Below are 21,839 nucleotides of genomic sequence, written 5' to 3'. Positions count from 1 at the left end.
TGATATTGTATACTTTTACATTAGTTCTGGTTAGTGGCATCTGGAGGACAAAGATCATCTCAGGAACCTTTAGATCATGTTCGGCACCTAATTTTTCCACGACTTCTCAACCATCCACCAATGTATTGGTTTTTTTAGCGTCTGCAAATTGTAACCCATATTAAGTCAGCAATAAGAAACATTCTTACATTCTACACAATTCCACTGCAAAATGCTTAGCTCAATCAATAGTGTTTGAATGGTGCCATCTGGCACGATAAGTTTCATGCTCACATCTACACTGAGTAACCAGGACTGGGAAACCTACATTATCTTTAGAGGCAGAAAGCCAAATGTCATTGGATTAAAAGAGATTTTCTCCTGTGGTTATCACGTAAAAAAAAAATATATATACAGTACAGACCAAAAGTTTGGACACACCTCATTTAAAGATTTTTCTGCATTTTCATGACTTTGAAAATTGTACATTCACACTGAAGGCATCAAAACTATGAATTAACACATGTGGAATTATATACTTAACAAAAAAGTGTGAAACAACTCAAAATATGTCTTATATTCTAGGTTCTTCAAAGTAGCCACCTTTTGCTTTGATGATTGCTTTGCACACTCTTGGCATTCTCTTGATGAGCTTCAAGAGGTAGTCACCGGAAATGGTCTTCCAACAATCTTGAAGGAGTTCCCAGAGATGCTTAGTACTTGTTGGCCCTTTTGCCTTCACTCTGCGGTCCAGCTCACCCCAAACCATCTCGATTGGGTTCAGGTCTGGTGACTGTGGAAGCCAGGTCATCTGGCGTAGCACCCCATCACTCTCCTTCTTGGTCAAATAGCCCTTACACAGCCTGGAAGTGTGTTTGGGGTCATTGTCCTGTTGAAAAATAAATGATGGTCCAACTAAACGCAAACCGGATGGAATAGCATGCCGCTGCAAGATGCTGTGGTAGCCATGCTGGTTCAGTATGCCTTCAATTTTGAATAAATCCTCAACAGTGTCACCAGAAAAGCACCCCCACACCATCACACCTCCTCCCCCATGCTTCACGGTGGGAACCAGGCATGTAGAGTCCATCCGTTCACCTTTTCTGCGTCCACAAAGACACGGTGGTTGGAACCAAAGATCTCAAATTTGGACTCATCAGACCAAAGCACAGATTTCCACTGGTCTAATGTCCATTCCTTGTGTTCTTTAGCCCAAACAAGTCTCTTCTGCTTGTTGCCTGTCCTTAGCAGTGGTTTCCTAGCAGCTATTTTACCATGAAGACCTGCTGCACAAAGTCTCCTCTTAACAGTTGTTGAAGAGATGTGTCTGCTGCTAGAACTCTGTGTGGCATTGACCTGGTCTCTAATCTGAGCTGCTGTTAACCTGCGATTTCTGAGGCTGGTGACTCGGATAAACTTATCCTCAGAAGCAGAGGTGACTCTTGGTCTTCCTTTCCTGGGGCGCTCCTCATGTGAGCCAGTTTCTTTGTAGCGCTTGATGGCTTTTGCAACTGCACTTGGGGACACTTTCAAAGTTTGCCCAATTTTTTGGACTGACTGACCTTCATTTCTTAAAGAAATGATGGCCACTCGTTTTTCTTTACTTAGCTGCAGCTAACAGTCTATTCAGTAGGACTATCAGCTGTATAACCACCTGACTTCTGCACAACCCAACTGATGGTCCCAACCCCATTTATAAGGCAAGAAATCTCACTTATTAAACCTGACAGGGCACACCTGTGAAGTGAAAACCATTTCTGGTGAATACCTCTTGAAGCTCATCAAGAGAATGCCAAGAGTGTGCAAAGCAGTCATCAAAGCAAAAGGTGGCTACTTTGAAGAACCAAGAATATAAGACATATTTTCAGTTGTTTCACACTTTTTTGTTAAGTATATAATTCCACATGTGTTAATTCATAGTTTTGATGCCTTCAGTGTGAATGTACAATTTTCATAGTCATGAAAATACAGAAAATTCTTTAAATGAGACGGTGTGTCCAAACTTTTGGTCTGTACTGTATATATATGTGCTAAAAGCAATTATCGTGTGATCTACTGGGTTCTATAATTAAAATAGAAGTTGAAGAAAAGAGAAAAAAAAAAAAGGGGGTTTTCCTTTTTCTCCAGAAACAGTGCCACTCATGTTGACAGACTGAATGGAATATAAAAAAAAGCAATCGGGAAGAATAAAAAAAAGCTGCACTAAAAAAAAATTTTTTTCACTTCAAAGTAAATATTACACGGATCCATTCTGGTAAGAGGCAAAGCATTAGGAGGCATCGCATAATGCAATAATCTAGGTTTACTGAAATCATGAGAAAAAGATTAAAATGATGGCTTAATGCATGTCAGACTAACGAGAAAGCATAAATCTACTAGTGGAGTTTATCAGTAATCTGTTACAAAAGTAGAACAATTGTTCAATTATATACACAGTTAATAGAAATTAAAATAAAATATTTACAAAAGGTCTCATTCAAACATCAGTGATTCTTCTCATTTATGAAAAAAACTGATCAATTTTCATCAAAAAGGGCATGTATAGTACACTGATGGCAAACAATTGCAGTCCGATTTTTTTCATGGATCCATAGACTTGCATCAGCGAGTCGGATGAAAATCAAAAACGCATCAGTGTCACGGTCATTTGAAAAGCCCCATACACGAAAATACAAGTACTATCCATGAAAGACCAGAAGAGAACTCGTACACGGAAAAGCGTCTGAATGAACTCCGAGACTCTGTACCCGTGTTGTGTTTTTTGGGGGATTTTTTTTTGCAATCTGCAATTGCAGTGGAGCCACAACATTTTTATCATAAAATTGGAAAATCGTGGCAAAGTGCAGCCTTGTAAAAAACTAAAAATAATAATGAAAATGTGAAACGTGCCACATGCGATTTACAGTATGCTCTAAAAAAAGACCATGCCAGTGGCCCAGGGAACCAAGCAGCCTTCCATTAAGATTTTAGGGTGGATATGGAGAAACAGAAGTTAGATTTTTCCATTGTTTTACAGTCTAAACAACGGGTTAATTATAAATGTGACATACAAATCGAATATAAATCACTCAGTCATACAACATAGATAGAGGAACATTTTAATAAAAATGTTGCCAACATTCTCACTACGTGGATTACGTCTGACTGATTTTATCCAAGTATCATACATAAGACGACTGCTCATCTGCCTATATTAAAACCCATAGCTCAAATACAAGTGGTCTAGGAACTAAATCCAGGTACACGGCAATAATGATGCTAATAAAACTAATCTTGGAGCCATCAATTCATAATTATGTACAGCTCCAGACATGCATGTTACAACTTAAGTGATCCTTAATTTGGTTTTCTTTAGTAATGTCTGTATATAAATGAAAAACATGATATTTACCGTACATACATTTCATTCATAATCTTTACCAATTAAGAGCAAAATCTACAGCTTAATTAAAGAGAACCCATCAAAAGGTTTTCCCAATATAAAGTAGGACCAGCACCTTCAAGTCCTCTTTTATAGCACCCTAGTATGCTGTATGTATGTCCCCAATCCGCTCTGCAAAGCACAAAAAAAAATATATTATACGGTCCGTTCCAATGGGCGTCTCTTGGCTTGACCTGGGGCCTCCTCTCTTCTTTCAGTCACAGTACTCCTTTCCTGCTTTGTGTGGATGATGCGTCCCAAGTCATCCACACAGTGTCACCCATTGCGCTCCTGCGATAGGTGACACGTATGGGCCATTGGCGCGCTTTGGCCTTTCCTGGTGCATGCGCACCCCAGTACTATGCTTTGTCCTCAGAATGGCAGAGAAAAGTGCGCCTGCACAGGAGCAAGATGGGGGACACTGTGTGGATGACGTAGGAGGTGTCATCCACATGAAGTAGGGAAGGAGGAGTACGGCGATCGTAAGAAGAGAGGAGGCTCGGATCAAGACCAGAGACGCCGATCAGACCGGTCTGCCCCGTAGGCGAGTATAATAAAAAGGTGTTTTTTGCGTTATGCAGAGCACATTGGGGACATATATACAGCATACTAGAATGCTCTATAAGAGGGCTTACAGGTGCTGGCTGTACTTTATATTGGCAAACCTAGTGACAGATTCCCTTTAATCACGATTTCCCTTAGCATGGTCACGTGGTAAGCACTCATAGTAAAACTGTGCGGTACTCTGAGTAGTCAGCTTGGTGATCAGATCAATTCTCCCTCGTTTTCTAGTGACCCTTATTTTGCCTAATAATTCCCTGAAACTGCTGAATATTGATGATGGCAAAAAGGAAGTAAGGAGTAAAGTACACTACTTCCCTTATGACAGGTATTTATAGCAAGTACACTACTTTCAGTGGTTTCAGGTTTCCACGGAGGATCTAGGTACCCATCTCCAGGGTCCAACTGTATTAGGAAGACTTGTGAATAGAATTGTCAATATACCAGCTACCATAACTAATACACATAAATCTGTTTACCTAGTGCCCTTTAATTCAACAGAATTTAGTGATTCATCCAAATACCAACATATAAGAAAACAAAATACCAATGTCTATATTGTCTTGTTAGCTAAAATAATTAACATATAATGCCACCAAATCCAGTCTTCTGTCAAACAATGTGGCTTTGTTCACACCTCCTCCTCCATGCTTCACGGTGGGAACCAGGCATGTAGAGTCCATCCGTTCACCTTTTCTGCGTCGCACAAAGACACGGTGGTTGGAACCAAAGATCTCAAATTTGGACTCATCAGACCAAAGCACAGATTTCCACTGGTCTAATGTCCATTCCTTGTGTTCTTTAGCCCAAACAAGTCTCTTCTGCTTGTTGCCTGTCCGTAGCAGTGATTTCCTAGCAGCTATTTTACCATGAAGGCCTGCTGCACAAAGTCTCCTCTTAACAGTTGTTGAAGAGATGTGTCTGCTGCTAGAACTCTGTGTGGCATTGACCTGGTCTCTAATCTGAGCTGCTGTTAACCTGCGATTTCTGAGGCTGGTGACTCGGATAAATTTATCTTCAGAAGCAGAGGTGACTCTTGGTCTTCCTTTCCTGGGGCAGTCCTCATGTGAGCCAGTTTCTTTGTAGCGCTTGATGGTTTTTGCAACTGCACTTGGGGACACTTTCAAAGTTTTCCCAATTTTTCGCATTGACTGACCTTCATTTCTTAAAGTAATGATGGCCACTCGTTTTCCTTTACTTAGCTGCTTTTTTCTTGCCATAATACAAATTCTAACAATCTATTCAGTAGGACTATCAGCTGTGTATCCACCTGACTTCAGCACAACACAACTGATGGTCCCAACCCCATTTATAAGGCAAGAAATCCCACTTATTAAATCTGACAGGGCACACCTGTGAAGTGAAAACCATTTCCGATGACTACCTCTTAAAGCTCATCAAGAGAATGCCAAGAGTGTGCAAAGCAGTCATCAAAGCAAAAGGTGGCTACTTTGAAGAATCTAGAATATAAGACATATTTTCAGTTACTTCACACTTTTTTGTTAATTATATAATTCCACATGTGTTAATTCATAGTTTTGATGCCTTCAGTGTGAATGTACAATTTTCAAAGTCATGAACATACAGAAAAATCTTTAAATGAGAAGGGGTGTCCAAATTTTTGGTCTGTACTGTATGTGATATTCCCATAAAGAAAAATAAATAAAAATATACCTAAAGAGAGTATTGGGTATTATAAAAAATGTTTAATAGGTAATAGTAGAGTAGGGCCCGGCCAAAAGAGTCTACCTTGTCGTGGTGGTGGCGGTGTAAAAAATCTTTTAGTCAAAACAAAAGCTGCTGACTATGCATGTGATCTGGTGTTCAATGTGAACTGTTAATCTGTGATTGGTGAGGATGTGGTGCAGAAGTAGATTTTTTCCAAGAGTGGGCATGGGACTGTGGAAGGTTCGAGGGGTGGAGGCGGAGCCTGAGCAGAGTCTCAAAAGGACCCGAAAATTTTGCCAGTATGGGGCCCTGAAATTCCTGGTGGCAGCCTTGTGTCCATTTGACATATTAACCTCTACATTCAAGAATGTATTTAATCTCATTTGTTAGCTTCAAACTACAAGGTAACAAAATAAAAATAGCTTGTGTACTGTTCAAAATATTTTAATAATTTTACCAATATAGCCAAACGTATACATAAACATAAATTAAAGGAAATTGCAACAATAATTTTATGAGTATGAGAACAGGCAAAGGTTTTTCTGAGGTCTTGCTTTGGAGGTTGGATAATATTTTGATGCCCTAAGACAGGATCCCCAACTGATGCTACCAATTAAAGGGTTGCTTGAAGCTAGATGCAATAGTGTGATGGGAGTACCTGATGCAAGAATGCCAAAAGGGAGGTAAGGTGGGATCCCTAGTTCTAAGTATACTGCCTCAGTGTGATTACTTTGGAGAAGTTTTAGCTGTTATTATACCAGTAATGGGGCCTCTGGGCTTCACTACTGTGGAGGGGGGAGAGGTGGGATCTGGATGTCACTACTTGGGTGGCTCTGGATGTGGCACGCAACCCTCTTTTGTCTAACAAACTGACCTTGCTCAGACCAACCAAAGCACAGTTGTGTCAACCTTGTTTTCTATCCACCTAACTAGGTGCTAAAAGATCTCCTAAAGAGGCAACATGTTAAAATAATCTGCTAACTAACATATACATCCACTGGGATACTAATGACGCAAATGGGATTCCCAAAGATTGCTGTGTAAATGGAGTGCTATTGCCCACGTGTGACTACTGCTGCATTCTCTTCTTAAAGGCCTCAGCACTCTCTATTAGTCCCACAGAAGTGAACACGACAGTGCTCACTCATACAGAAGCACTCTATTCACCCGAGGGATAAGCAGGAGATAAACGCAAGGAACATGGTCATGAGACTGCAAATAAGGCAAGTTTACAGAGGCATTCCCACCAACAGTGCATTAGCAATGGTTAAACATATCCCTAGGATTCCACCCACTGGTACAGACCAAGATAGTCACATTTTGGCCCCCACTGGGGAGGCATGTTTTGGTACTTTTTTTTTTTAACCACATAGGAAGAGCAGCAGACTGCTTTTTTATATCCAGAGAACCATAGCCTTCTGTCAGAGATATATATTGGGAATTCTTCCTGATGTAAGCATCCAACAAAAGGACCAAATGTAATATGCCCAGAGTCTAAAGGCCCACAATCACAGACTGATGTTGGATGAACCTGCTGATATCGTTGTGTTTGGCCGACAGTCAGGAGAGATATTGATCACGCATCTCCGATTTAGGAATGACAATCGCATTGATCTCCTGGAGATAAGACTCTGGCCAATGTGTCATTCGGTGGCTTTCTCATAAGGAACACAGCAGCACTCAACTGAACGAGTGCTCCCGTGTATGGGAGTGTTGGCTGAGATGGCTGTCGGCCAAATCATCAGTCGAAGCATAATTTGGTCGACAACCATCTAACGCGTATGGCCAGCTTTAGTGACTAATTTCACTGTATGTAAACCATTGGCATGCAATTTTTTTTTTAAAAAAAGAATGGAAACACCCAAAATATTTTACAATAGAGTACTAAATGAAGTGGTTATTTTTTTTTTGGGGCAATGCTTTTTTTTTTTATTTTTTAAAGAAGATAGCCCTGAAAATAAGTTCATCATTGGGTGTCCGACTTCCTGGGACACCCAGAAACCACTTGTAATCTACAGAGGACTATGGGTTTCAATGTAACACACACTGATGCACTTTATAGAGGCTTCTTGCATGAGCAAATTTCAAAGATGTTATGAGATCTCTCGGCAAACAAGAGATGCTACTGAGCATGCGCGGGCTGCGGGGCCATTTTGTTACATGTAAATTTCTAGATTTGTACCACAATTACACAGGCAGTATTTAAAATAGGGGGCAGGTCAGTGAAGGCACAGTGACCTGTCAGAAGCCATAGAGTGGAATACATAAGCAGAGCACCAGATAAAGCTCCTCCCCAAAGACCCACCCCGAAGCACAAGCATCTCATTATCTCAGGAATGAAAATAAAGATTAAAAAAGAACCACAGCGTGGATTTCACCAACAAAGGTATCATTTTAATCAGTGTAATGTCACCCACCTCACAGTGTATGTAGATTACTGAGTACAATCCTGCTGACAGGTGGCTTTAAATTCAACATATGTTAAAAGGAGAACAGATTTAAAGTGGATTCATGTTTTCCTGTGAACCATGTTGTTTGACAGTTTTGAGGTGTAAAACATTAAGTTACACAGCAGTTTTTCGACATTTCAAAAGTTACTCAAAAACATTATTTGCACCTTTAGCATTTTTATAACAGACGCCGCCAGCTGCGCCAAAGCAAGTGGAGTTTGGGCTGGATGGGTCCTAGCAAATTCATCAAAATTTACGCCACTGGACTAACATTTCTTGCAGAGGCGCACAGAAGTTATATAATGCGCCTAATTCATAAGTAGGCGTGAGCTTCTTAATGAATGAATTCTTCTTAATGAATGCATCTTACTGCAGTGATGCCATCATTAAGACTGGCGACAGTCTTAAAGAGAACCTGTCAGCATGATTTTGTAATGTAATGTAAAGCCATGACAGTAATGGTGCTGTAATACTGATTATATTGATACCTTTGGTGAAGAAATCCCCTTTGTTCTTCTGCAGTCTCTATTTGACATTTTCTACTAATTAGATTTTGGTGCACAGGGGCCGGACTGTACCCTGGGTCTTCTCTTCTCTGTCTGTGATTCCCCGGCCCCTCTGCCTGCCTCCGGTCTGTGAATGACTTGTCACTACTGAGATTGTAAATAGAGGAGGAAAATCATTCACAGACCGGAGGCAGGCAGAGGGGCCGGAGAATCACAGACAGCGAAGAGAAGACTCAGTACTCACTCCGGCCTCTGTGCACCGAAATCTAATTAGCAGAAAACTCCAAATGATGATTTAAGGGACTCTGTCAGGACAGATTGACTGCTCAAACCAAGTACAAGTGTTCAGTGCTTCATGGCGGGGCCAATAATTGAAATACACTTTACTGCCTGTAACGCTAATGGGTGTGAACAGACTGTGCCACAGGCACCCTAGAAGGGCGTGATTGTCTCCTGTGTATTCACTAGAGCCTCTGATGGGGAGGATAGTGTGGGACACTTTTAGACACCAGGTCCCACTCCAGGGCAGTTCCCTTGACTGCAGAAGCTGTCTAGAGGGGCAGAGACTTGGGTATGGGGTATAGGTGGGCGAGACAGAAGAATAGTCAGTTGAACAGAGGTCGGGGCAGGCAGCACAGGTTGAGGCTACATAGCTGAGATCAGGAGCAGAGAGAACAGAAAGGTCAAGAGGACAAACTACAAACAACAAAACACCTTAACTGGGAACTAGATGCTAACAGCAAACTGGAACCTAAGGCAAGGTGTGGAGGGTGGCACTGCCTGTTATAGCATTTGCTAACTTGGGATTGGCTGGGGAATCCAAACCCTGCAAGACACAGAAGGGTTAAATTCCTGCAAGATTTGGCCGAGCCTACCTATAGCCATGTGGAGACATCAGGGATATGCAGCAGAGTTGGAAGTGCTACTTGGACTCAGAGCGGTGTGAACTAATGCCGTGAAACCACCTGCTTGGGTACCATCTATCTCTACCCTTCTCTGGCTCTATGAAGCCAGAGCTGTCGATTAAAGAAGGTGGAGGTAGACATTGAGGGAAAATAAGCAGGTAGGAAGGTGCATTTAAAAGATTGGCTCCGCCGTGAAGCACCGAGTAGCAGGAATCAATTTGAACAGTCATTCTGTTTTGACAGAGTCCATTTAAAGAAGAACCACAAAGCAGATTTCTTCACCAGAGGTATCAATTGAATCTGTATTATAGCACCGTTACAGCCAGGTCTTTATTTTATATGACAAAAGTCGTGCTGACAGGTTCTCTTTAATGAATCAGGTCCAAAATTTCTGGAAAGTACCCAGTATAGAAACCTTTTTGTAAATTTTTTTTTACATGTTCCTATCTTCTTCTTAAAAAAAAAAAAAAAAGATTGTGCCTACTGGAACACCACTTACAGGGCAACCACTACAAGAGGATGCCTTTATGCAATCTGTGTGCCAAAAATGCAGAGATTTGGTTATAATACATAAGGTAAGAATGGTGATCTGTGCCATGTTAAGGCTTTATCCCCATGACATTTTTTTTTTTTTTTTTTTTAAGTTAAAAGAGATAACAAAGTCAAAACAGAAATATGCTTGTACTTCACTGTGGATGACCATTTTGTAGCATTAAGATAATGGTATTTCCCACCTTTCATGCTCTGGTTTCTTTGCCCTCGGTTATCTTTATGATTATCAAAATGTCACAACAAATAAAGTGTATGCAAACACTTCCTCATATTCCCTAACGCTCTGTATACACAGCATGCAAAGCAAAGTCATTTTCATCTTCTCTTGCCTGGTAACCAGCAGCTTAAACCAACTTTACAATGTGCTGACCTTACCAGCAAACTGGGTTAACTCTTTAACTCCTGAGTCTTTTTTAAAAAGACCAAGGAACAATATTGCTTTTAACAGATCACTGCAGAAAATTTGCCCAATTATTTACTAAATATTATTACTATTTTATGTAATAATAAAAATGCTAATAATTTCTAGAAAAACATTTTCTTTAATCTACCGGATTTAGACAAGTATTATTTTGTGCTTTATTTTTCCATATACATGAATGATGATAATTACTGTTTATGTCTTTCTCTTTCAATCGTACATGCTATCTGTTTTCTGATATATGGTAAGAGAAGACTATTTTAGATAGACTTGTTTTTATCCCACAGAACTAGTTGTCCATACCAACCATACAAAAAGTATAGATTCTAGATCAAAAACAGTGTTTAAAAAGCCGTTCCATTGCTCTAAATAGTCAATAAAAATGGCTATTCAGCGACCATAGGAGTACAAGAAGGCACGTTTTATGGGTATGTGGATAAGCAATTTTTTTTCTAAGCAATCAAAACCATCGAGTTTATTCTAGTGGAATCTGCTACTTCTTTTTGGAGCCTTTAGTTAGCGGTTTTAAAGGCATTTTTTAACAGTTTTTTCCTGAAGAATTTTTACAGCCTTCTGATTGGATGGTGCGTAGATTGGAGTAGATTCTATCAAGGAGTTCTTGCACTTTTTTTCCCACTTGCCTTTTTGAAAACCTGAATCTACGTTCCCACGACAAGTATTTGGAGGGTTATTGATGTTGCAGATTTTTTGCAGCATTTCTACACCTATTAGGCAAATTAGGTCACTTGTGTTTTTTCATTGCGCTTTTGAGTGCGTTTATTTCATACATGAGTTTTTATTGCGTTTTTTGATGCTGAATTTGTCTCTTTTTGGTGTGCCATGTTTTAAATAAAGCGGCTTTGTTTTTGATACAATAGAATGTGGGGATTATATATGTTTTGTTTTTTTTGTTTTTTTTTACAACTCTAATGCAATTGTATGGAGAAATGCGTACATAAAACTCAGCGTACATGGAAAAAAAATCCATAAGTGGCAAATTTCAAAAACACACCGCTGATCAGTTTATACAGCGTAAAAATCCCAATGTAAATAGTTAGCAACCAAAATTTATTGTAAGAACTTAATCTGAAGCAAGAAAAAGAAAAGCCCAAAAAGACTGAATATTTGAGCAGCAAAGTAGTTTTACAATAGAAATGAACGGGAAGGGTTGAACATGCATTTTTTTAGGCATTTTTTGAAGCAGACCCACTCAAAAAAATGTTTGGCCACCTATCATGGTCTTTTTTAGGGTCATGACAATAAAGAGCTGGGTCTGCTTGTCATTGTGATTGCGATTGTAGAAATAGCATGGACAAAATGGTTACTGATTAATTAAGTACCAATACAGCAACTAGATAAGGTCAAAACTTGTTTTTCTGTCACTCTTTGATCCTATAGAGACACTATTAGAACGTTCAGACAAAATGAATACCTATAAGCCTTATATCAATATCATTGGTATTGTGAGCAGGTATTTATGGCCTCTTTCTTTCTGTGATGTGAACATGACTACTTTGGTCTGCCCATGTCATAGGACACACATGCCTAACTCCAGCAGATCTAGGGCATGTTGACCACAAAGAAGAATACCTTCGAGTCCTAACTTCCAAAACTAGAATGATTTCAATATAGCATAAAAAAATATTTTTCAACCACTTCAATCATATTTTATTTCTTAGAAAAGCGATTAATTTTTTTTAAACGTTATAACCAATGTGAACACAAATATTCAGGAGCAGATGTATGGATCATCCATTTCGTCCAAGTCATCTGGTTACAAGTTTCAGAAATGTAAAAATAACATAAGAATTCAAAGAACTGTTAATACATGTTGAGAGGGCTATCTGGTTTCTCCAAGTGGAAATAAGGAACAGAATCTTCCTAGTAATGAAGATCATTTGAGGTTTCCAGAGAGAAGTGAAGTAGCTTTATACACATTTATCAACAACCATGTCTATTTAGTACGATGAGGATTTCGAGGTGTTTGGGGCTACATCTCAGACCTACAGCAAAAGACAAATGGAACACATCTGATCATCTTCCCAGAAGAAAATCTCAGAGCCATACTGATAGGGATTTTCGATTATGAGCACCAATGGGTATTGTAATGATGTCTGTAAAGCGCTGTGGAAATTAATGGTGCTATATAAATCAATAAATAAGTGTACATGGAGAACTATTTACTATGTTGAACACAGCTATGAATACTGCCCAGTTAAATTATTCAAAGGTATTGTCATATTTTAATACGCAGAACCCATAGAAAAACGATCATCACAACTCAAACTATTCCTACAGCTACTGAAGAGACAAAGTTTATTTAGCTGGTAGGTGTAGACACATTTAAAGTACCCTTCAAAATAGTCATCTACATTACCGAGATTGCTGGAAGGGTTGGAAGATGAGCACAAACAAGACAATAGCAGCCATTTTAAACATGTCAATCAACATTAGGATATGGCATCCTTACAAATTGTTACACTTACCTTGCCAAGTTTGTATCTAGGTTACTCTATTGGAGAAAAAAAATGACGGGTAAACAGGCCTCTTTGGGCTGTTAAAGCTTTTCTTCAGAGTATAGCTTGGAGATGAAAATAAATAAGTCTACATTTTAAAGGCCTTTAGAAATGCCATAGAAGCCAGCCGCACAATGATTTTTTTTCTTATTAATTTATGTTTCATTGGAGAGACTAAGACCTTTGGTAACTTTACAGAATGTGAAGAAAAGTCCTTATTCAATATATGTCATTTGAGATCTACTGAGAGCCATCCAACAGTGTTTGTACCGGAACTGAGGATGGATTGAACGGGGGCAAGGGTGTTGGATACGAAGCCACAAAGAGGGATATTGTAGCAGTGTAGGCAGGAGATGATGATGGCATGCAGTAGCGGAGAATATAACTTTCTTAGAATTTTCTCTCATCTATGACAGAACTACCAGAAGGTGTCACGCAGAAAGACTTAGGTTGGGACAACCAAATTAAATACCAAAGCTTTATCAGGAGGTACAGCAAAGAGGATACCTTCCTCACTGAGCACCTTTAGTGCCATCAAAACCTGGAGAGGTCCAGGATCCATCTTTAGCTGGTAATTTTTGCACTTTCTGCTTTCACTCCTCTGAGCCATCTAGTAATATAGTTATTAAGGGGAGGAAGAAGAACTGAGGTGACAGAAGAGAATTACATACATTCTCTTTCATTAAAGGGAATCTGTCAGCAGGTTTTTTCTACCTCATCTGAGAGTAGCAAGATGTAAGCAAAGAGAAGCTAAATCCAACAACGTATCTCTTAGATTAATGATTGCAGCCATTCTCACACAGAGTTTTTATATTTAGAATGAAGCAGAGCTGAGGAAGCTAACCCCGCCCACACTAGAATCTCTGTGTACAAAGTCCATAGACAGTGAGCTGCTTAGTTGCCAGACTAGTCAGGCAATGTTAATCTCTTAGTGATAAATCCTTCACAGTTCGTAAACAACAGCACACATTTTGACAAGTGACACATCCCTGAATTTTGTATTCCAGAACCTATCTGCTGCCTTCAGATTACATAGCAAAAACCTGCTGACAGATTCCCTTCAAGAATAGATAATGGCCACTGGTACGTTTGCATCTTTTAATAGAAAGGTATGCATTGTGTAAAAACAAATATTTTTGGAAAATGTTTAGCTTCTTCTACAGTTTTCATATATTACAACACATTGTAAACTGTCTGATGCTGTGTCAATGTAGAGAACCACCTTGCTGTCCGTTCAGTCTCCACCCCCTTATGTCTTCTCCTGACGCCAAATCTAATCTTAAAAGGCCTTAGGCTACAAGTTTGCAGTCACTGTGCGCTGTGCGAAATCTCCGGGACCTGCACAGGTAGTGGCGGTCATGTGACCACAAGTATGCGATATGCAAAGTACACTGATTCCGGCTTCGCTCAATACACTTGCATTGATTCTCCTGTGCCAGCTCCGGGAACGTGACCGCAAACATGCAATTTGCATGCATTCGATCACATGCTGACTAGACGTACGCGGCCTAGCTCAATGCAAGTGTATTGAGTGAGGCCGTAATGTGGCAGGAACTATGCAAATTGCATACTTGTGATCACACGATCGCCCGCTCCTGTCGCCGGATAATACCTACAACGCGCAATCCGTGCGATCTGAGAATTCCCAAGTCTGCAGTCACATTGAGTCACTGTAGACTTGTAGCCTAAGGCCAGAAAACCCCTCTAATACTGCTTTAACTGGAGGGGATGAGACAGAGCCAATAAGGAGCTCAGAGTAGCTTGCCATGCATTACATGTCAAATGCAGAATCAAAATAGTTAAAGATGTTTACTTAAAATCAATTATAGGATTTTTTTTTCAAATAATAAATGCATTTACCTTTAAGGTTAATGTGCAGTACAGATTTATTATTCGGCATCAACAGAAACAATGGGGATTGATCTTTCTTATCTCGCTCTCCTAGCAGTTCACATGATAATTGGAGTAGAAATCCAGAGTTGTCAGTTTTTCAGCAGAAGGAGGGAACTTAAGTAAGTGGGTGCTAAAAAGAAAACAAACGCCCACCTCTAATCCAAAAAGAATAGAAGCATACTGGAGAAGACACAACATTGCTCATTCTAGAATGCCAAGCAAGGCCCTCAGTCTCCTACCAGCAGGTTATATGAAAGGAGTTTACACTAGAACTACTAGTACAATTACAATGCAACACTTATTTGGATTTTACAGGTGTTTTTAGAGAAGAACTCTAGGAATTATTTTGCCTATCTAGTGCAACATTGGCAGTTATTAAATAGTATACAGGTTTTTGTGTACGTCTTATGTAACCTGTTTTAGTAGATGTGCCAAGTCTGGATTAGTTGCCTTCTTGATTCCTTTTTGTTTCTTCCCCTCTAAGTGCAGAAACTTTTTTTTTTCTTTTACGCTGACATAGCCGTATAAGGGTTTGTTTTTTTGTGGAACAAGCTTGTAGCTTTGAATGACACCATTCATTTTAACATTCAATGTGATGGAAACCAGAAAAAAAAAAAAAATTCCGAACGCAGCATATTTGCAAAAAGAAAAAAATCCTGCAGTTCTGCAATTGTGTTTTGTTTTTACTGATTTCATTGTGTTATAAAAATGACCAAGCAATATGATTCCGCAGGTCAGTATAATTATAGTGATAAATGTAGTGTTTTTTTTTTTTTTATTAAAGTAGTGAAAAAAGTGGAAATTTGTATTAAAAAAAAAAATTGCGTTGCCATGCTCCAAGACCTGCAACATTTTCATTTCTACATCAATGGAACTGCATAAGATATGTACACTTTAAATATATGCTGCACCATACGGTTTCAGAGATATGGGCCTTTTTATTTAACACTCATTTTTATGGTCCTTACTAAAGGGGCGTGGCTTGGAGGATAATTATTCAGAGCAGCTTAAAGACACACCACAGAGGATCCCATAAGCCACGCCCCTTATATTAGCACTACATAAAAATGCCCATACCTCTGGAACTGCATGGTGGTTTAAAAAAAAAAAAACTGAATAAAAAGATCAAAAACTGCCCACTTTTGACTTTGTCCATTTCAGGTTTTTCCATATATATATATATATATATATATATATATATATATATATATATATATATATATATATATATATATATATATATATATATATATATATATATATATATATATATTATATATATATATACATACACACACACACACACACATTTTAAAATATTCTTGTACAACCACAAAGTGAATTTCCCAAGGTATTTTTTTTAAATGTTCCCATATGATTTATTAACTTACTCCTAACACTTTCATAAATGCCGTTTAAAGTTTTTTAATGTCTTTCCCAAATGTCACAGCAGAGTGAGAGAAGGGCAGGATTAACAATATTACAAGCTCTCAGTGAACGCCTCGACTTTTATTGTTGGCATTGTCTCAAATTAAAGGTGTTTTAATTGTATCGTCATTGTAATACTAACAGAACTCAGTACTGAAACTTAAGAGGCAAAAAACAAAAATTGTAGCGTACCTAAAAGGTTTTCTAACATTGGAAAAATCCAATGATTGCCTCCCAAGAGTCTAGGGTATTTAGATAGAGGGCTAGGCAACACACTGAACTTTGACCCCTGGTGAAAGCTGGTAACAGTCAGTTTTAATGTTTATTTTTAGGCAGAAGGACCTCTCTCTGTGCACAAGAAAAGGCCAGGACTGACTAGCACATGGTGGTGGGGGCCCTATAACAGATTGTGGTGAGGAGCTACAATTCATACATGTGCTGAACCAAGCTTTTAGTAATACATACAGTTGAAATGGAATTTGTAAGCAATAATTTTTGGGCTTTAAAGTTTCTGTAATGTGTCCATATCAAATGCACTATTAATAATAGACATCCATCAAGTAGAACCATAAAAATGTGTTATTCGTCATTGTTATAATTTGGAAAACCAAAAGAAGACTTGTGTGTACTTTACACGCTACTACCACCTTAGTAAATAGCCCTTCTCTGGTAGGCTCGCACGTATACTGTACATTGTAGACTTTATACAAATTTACTTCTGAAATGAGTAAATATTTTGATTTGATTTTAGCATTATAATACCGAGTCATAAGATCAAACCTTTATTTTTTTACATTATTGACCACATACCCATTATGAGTAAATGGTTAAAGAGCTGGGAGTTTCTTGTTGATGGAGTTGCAGCTTTGCTCTCCCTGCTTTTCTTTACAGATATATATATATATATATATATATATACACATATGAATGGATAAATGATGATGTAATCTTGTTATGCAGACTTGTTGAAGAAGGCCAGAACATTTTTTTTTGGAGCTGCGGTTACTACTAGTGGGTATCTGACAGTCTTCACACAGAAAGGTATGAGCCTCCAGCAAAATTTACTGAAAGCAAAGCTATTAGTGGCAATAAGAAACGCACGTACAAATACAAAAATTAGGGATATGGTATTGGACATTAGATATCTATAGAATTATCTTAAAAAACAAAAACACAGTATTACTCCAAAAAAGAGACATTGAGGCAGACTTTGTAAGACTATGTTCACATGCCCAGCATTCATCAGTTAGAATGGATCCAGCAGCAATCCGTTGACAAAAAGTTGTGCAAACACAACAACCTGATTTCAACTGGATCCGTTTTTTCAACATTGAAGTCTATGGGAAACTGATCAGTTAAGTAGCCATCAGTTTTGTTTAATTTGAAACTGATCCAGTAAGCAAAAAACGGATCCTTTTCAAATGAAACAAAACTGACGGCTATTTAACTATAGACTTCAATGTTAAAGAAACAGATCCAGTTGAATCAGTTTTTTTAGCAGGACAAAAAAAAAAAAGTTGTTTCTGCACAACTTTTTGTCAACGGATTGCTGCTGGATCCGTTCTAACTGATGATTACTGGACATGTGAACACAGCCTTATTTGTAGCTGTAAATGAAGAGTAAAGGCCCCCATACACACATTAGGTGGCTGTTGAATGAATTATGCTTCAGCTGACAGCCATCTAAGACTCTCCCATAAACAAGGAAAACTCATTTGTTAAACGCCTCCGTGTTTATGAGAAAACCATTGGATGACACATCAGTCTGCGGCCTCTCTCTGGCAGAATAGTGCGGCAATCGGCAGTCCGAAATCGGACATGCGTAATCGACATTCCTCATCAGCCAGTGCACCCCATACACCTTAGGTTGTCGGCCTAACCCATCGTCGGAAAACCCTCAGGAAGAAGCAAAGGAGGCGAAACAAGTATGGGGGTAGCAGGACACATCATACCTGTTACCCTGCAACAGCTCTAGAGACAGTCATCCTTATTATATTCAGGTTATACTTATAATGTATATATGTACTTCAATGGGTAATACATTAACTAGTGATGGTTTCTGATGGTGCTTGCAAATGGGGCAAAATCATTATATAGGTAGAAAAACCACCATGCATCAAGTACTATTGTTCATACCTGTATAGATTTTTTATATATAGCCTGATTTTGCAAGTAATATTAATTCACCCAGGTGTATGATGTCCCTCAGAGGTATTCCTTGTTCTATGTAATTTTTTAAATAACGCTTTTTAATTTTTATTTTTTTCAATATACTTGTAAAGCTTTTACTGCATCATAGATCTCTTCTTATTGCTACGGGATATGGTTATCACAGATTGAATTGGTTCATTCATGTTGTTTGAAGTGCTATAGATTAATATGGGACAAATTTTGATTACGTCTATTGAGAAATAATGTTTTTCTATAGGGACACACATACACATATGAATGTACATGTGTCGCAAAGATAAAGAACACAAGACTGCATAGTAATCAAGCAAGTCATCTAAACAAAGACTACAATGATACACTACAGACAAACACCTACCATAGGAGATGTTTACCACTGGCCTACAGGGATGACTCAGAAACTACGATTAGGTGTCTACACAGCACAACAATGGCCATTAAGCGGACAGTCAATCAACTGTGAAGTCTGTTCCAGCAGTATTTAGTTATTGAGTAGAAAATGAGACCATTCATTGATACCACTCCATGTGTATATATAATTATAATTCTGCAACTGCAAGACTAAGGCTATGTTCACATGTTGCGTTTTTGATGAGTTTTTTTTTCTGCAGGCAAAACCTGCTCTCTTAGCAGTAAAGAAGCAATGTCAAAAAAGCAGATTTTGCTGAGTTTTTGCCAGTGTTAATTTATGTCCTGTGCATGCTGATAAAGTTTAGTGCAGAAAAAAAAAACAATTTAACTTCAGCAGAGTTTTGGAACCGAAAAAAGCAGCAAAATCTGATAACTGCGGGTTTTTTTTGCACTACCCATCGCTTTCTATGGGTGTAAAATACTGAAATAAGAGACATGCTGCATTTTGCAAAAACACAGTTCTTTGACAAAACAGGAAAAAAAAAAGTGTGCATGAGATTTCTGAAATCTCAGACTGCTGGTACTATAAAACGCAGCTGAATATTCGCATAAAGTAAATGCTGCAAAAACACAGTGTGAACAGAGCCTTATGATGCAAAATTGACAACAAGGCCCAGAAAGCTTAAAAACAGGGGGTGGGTGGGGGTTTCACCAAACTCCCAAACACCTTGCATTGCATATCCATGGAAAAAGCCAGGCCTCGGTCACAAACAGAGCTTCTCTTTGTGTCAAGTATTGAAGAAACATTTACTTTTTCCGCTCCTTGTAAACATCCATTTCATTAAACATGCAACAACTGACCGAGGCAAATGGCAGTATTAAAATAAAAAAGGAACAGTAAAATATTTCATCCGCCCCCTCGACATGTCTTTGGGCGATGGAATTTATGGGGTGATTTACTTATTTGCTCATTTTCATAAACAATCTATGGAAGTATAATTATAGCTATTAATTGATCCAGGAAAGGAAGGGGAGAGTGGGATAAGAAATGCGAAAAGCTTTAGCAGCTATTATAGAATAATTAAATTAACCCCCTTCATTCCGCCTAATAGTGGAGGATGGTACTGCAAAGCCTTGGAGTGATTAGGGAAACTGCAGGCGGTGATACACCTCATTTTCACAGTTGCACCCCCCTAGAGCAGAGGGAAAGAAAGTAAACAAGGGTCTGGAATAAATTACTTTGCAAACAATAGCAGAGCTCAACTACTGGGGAGACAAAAGCAGCAAGTAGTGTGTGTGCACATTTGTGCAGAGCTCTACATAGGCTGCCACTCCCCCTTATCAAAAAGCCCAAGCCATTGTTTCAAATGGACCATTGATCTTATAGGCAAACTTTACCAATGTGTTTGTCTAAGTTGCTATACAATTGCTGCACCCTGCAGAACAATGGACACAATGTGTTATCCTAAAATCTAGTACTAGGGACAGTAATGTACAATCAGGCCTCAAAAACATAGTGTCTGCAAGATGAAAACAAAGGAAAGAAAATAAAGCAAATACCCATTATGGGGTAAGAGATCTATATCAGGAGGGAACCAGGGGGCGAAGGATGAGAATTGTTTATCCAGATTCCAGCCCTGCACTGTGGGGTATATGGAGATCCACAGAGCATCTGGCCAATAGGAAGCCTGCACCTACACACACTATGTACTGTATACATATATCTATATATACTTCTGTTTTCTGGGCAAAATCCACACCTGTTCCATTCATTCATGCAGCCTCTCATGCATCCCAATGACAGGCACAGTCATCCTGTGGGATTCCAATGACATGAAGTTGTTTTTCTCTGGGCTTTGTGCATCCACAACCAACCAGTGAGAAGTGCCCCAGCTCTTCTGCCCCCTGCCCCCTTTTGCAGTGCCCCTTACCTGGTTTTGGAGGATAGAAAGGCAAGTTTGATTAATCCATAGGTAAACAACTCGATGTTCTCCTTGGCTATGCTGGCTACTTTTAGCCTGTGCTCTAGGATATGCAGTTCCATCTTTTTCTTCTTCTCATTTGTAGATCATATGCAGGGAATACTGTTGTTGCCTTTTGTGTCGATTGCAGATCTTTTCTCCTTTCAATGCAGCTGATAGGGGAAAGTAAGAAAGGGTCGGTAAATGGAGAGAGAGGGGGATCACAGGGAGAGGGAAGCTGAGAAGCTGAATGAGTTCAGGAAGACTCGCACAGCGGCGGCTCCAGAGTGCAAAAAGCAGCTGGTGCTACACTGTAACAAACAACTTGCCACTCAAGCCTCTCCTCACTGCGCCTGCGTGCCGGCCCCGAGGCATGACGGGAAGTGTAGTCCTGCCCGCCGCTGAGGAGAAAGACGCTGGGTTGTTTGTGTCTTGTACTCGCTGTATGTCGTCTTGTTGTGACGTGCAGTCACAGACTTCTAAGCTCTAGTGTGGGGGTCGGGACATTTGGTTGGGTAGTAAGGCCTTCTGTGGCTTGTGTAGCGTTCTGTCGTGACTCTGCGACTTGTTTTGATTGAATGACGGCGCATTTAAAGAGACACCGTGTGATTCAGGCTGCAGTCTATTGTTCCCTGCTATCAGGCACTGGGAGGCTTGCTATAGTCACTTTAGTAAACCCCCTCATGGCTCCTTCGCACATTTCTGAGAATCCCCAGCAGAGGTGGGCGCTCATGTCCCCGATATAAAAGTAGGTCATTGTCACACCCACAGTAGCCAGTCACAGTGCAGCTTTCTTTTTTCTAGATCTATTTATAAAATGTAAGCTGACTTCTAATTGGTTGTTATGTTGCTGTCCATTCTTTTTTTTTTATGAGGGCTTGGTGGCCCTTAGGAATTGTCAACTATTTTATTACCTCCCCCGTGTGTCCTAACTGCTGCAGACCAGCTTCTTTATAATTGTGTTTTATTACAATACAGCCACCATCTTGTTGTCGATCAGGCAGGGTTGGGATTCAGGCCTTTACCGCCTGGTTCTC

At 39.3% G+C, this 21,839-nt stretch overlaps 1 protein-coding gene across 2 annotated transcripts in view; it reads right to left on the bottom strand.

Annotated features, from left to right (window-relative positions):
- Positions 1 to 21,166, bottom strand: part of CASTOR2 (cytosolic arginine sensor for mTORC1 subunit 2) — a 196,375-nt gene extending 175,209 nt beyond the window's left edge. Inside the window, exon 1 of one of the 2 annotated variants that reach the window (XM_073665154.1) lies at positions 20,773 to 21,166. In XM_073665154.1, coding sequence (XP_073521255.1) covers positions 20,773 to 20,885 — 113 coding nt within the window. In that variant the 5' untranslated portion in view covers positions 20,886 to 21,166. The remainder of the gene's footprint in view (positions 1 to 20,772) is intronic. The other variant, XM_073665155.1, reaches the window with a different exon arrangement.
- Positions 21,167 to 21,839: the final 673 nt, after the last annotated feature.

Source organism: Phyllobates terribilis, unplaced genomic scaffold (genome assembly GCF_046119375.1).
Source record: "Phyllobates terribilis strain yellow unplaced genomic scaffold, ASM4611937v1 Scaffold_2__4_contigs__length_985480577, whole genome shotgun sequence".
NCBI lineage: Eukaryota > Metazoa > Chordata > Amphibia > Anura > Dendrobatidae > Phyllobates > Phyllobates terribilis.
The sequence above is the reverse complement of the archived record's forward strand: the minus strand, read 5'-3'. Positions and strand labels throughout refer to the sequence as shown.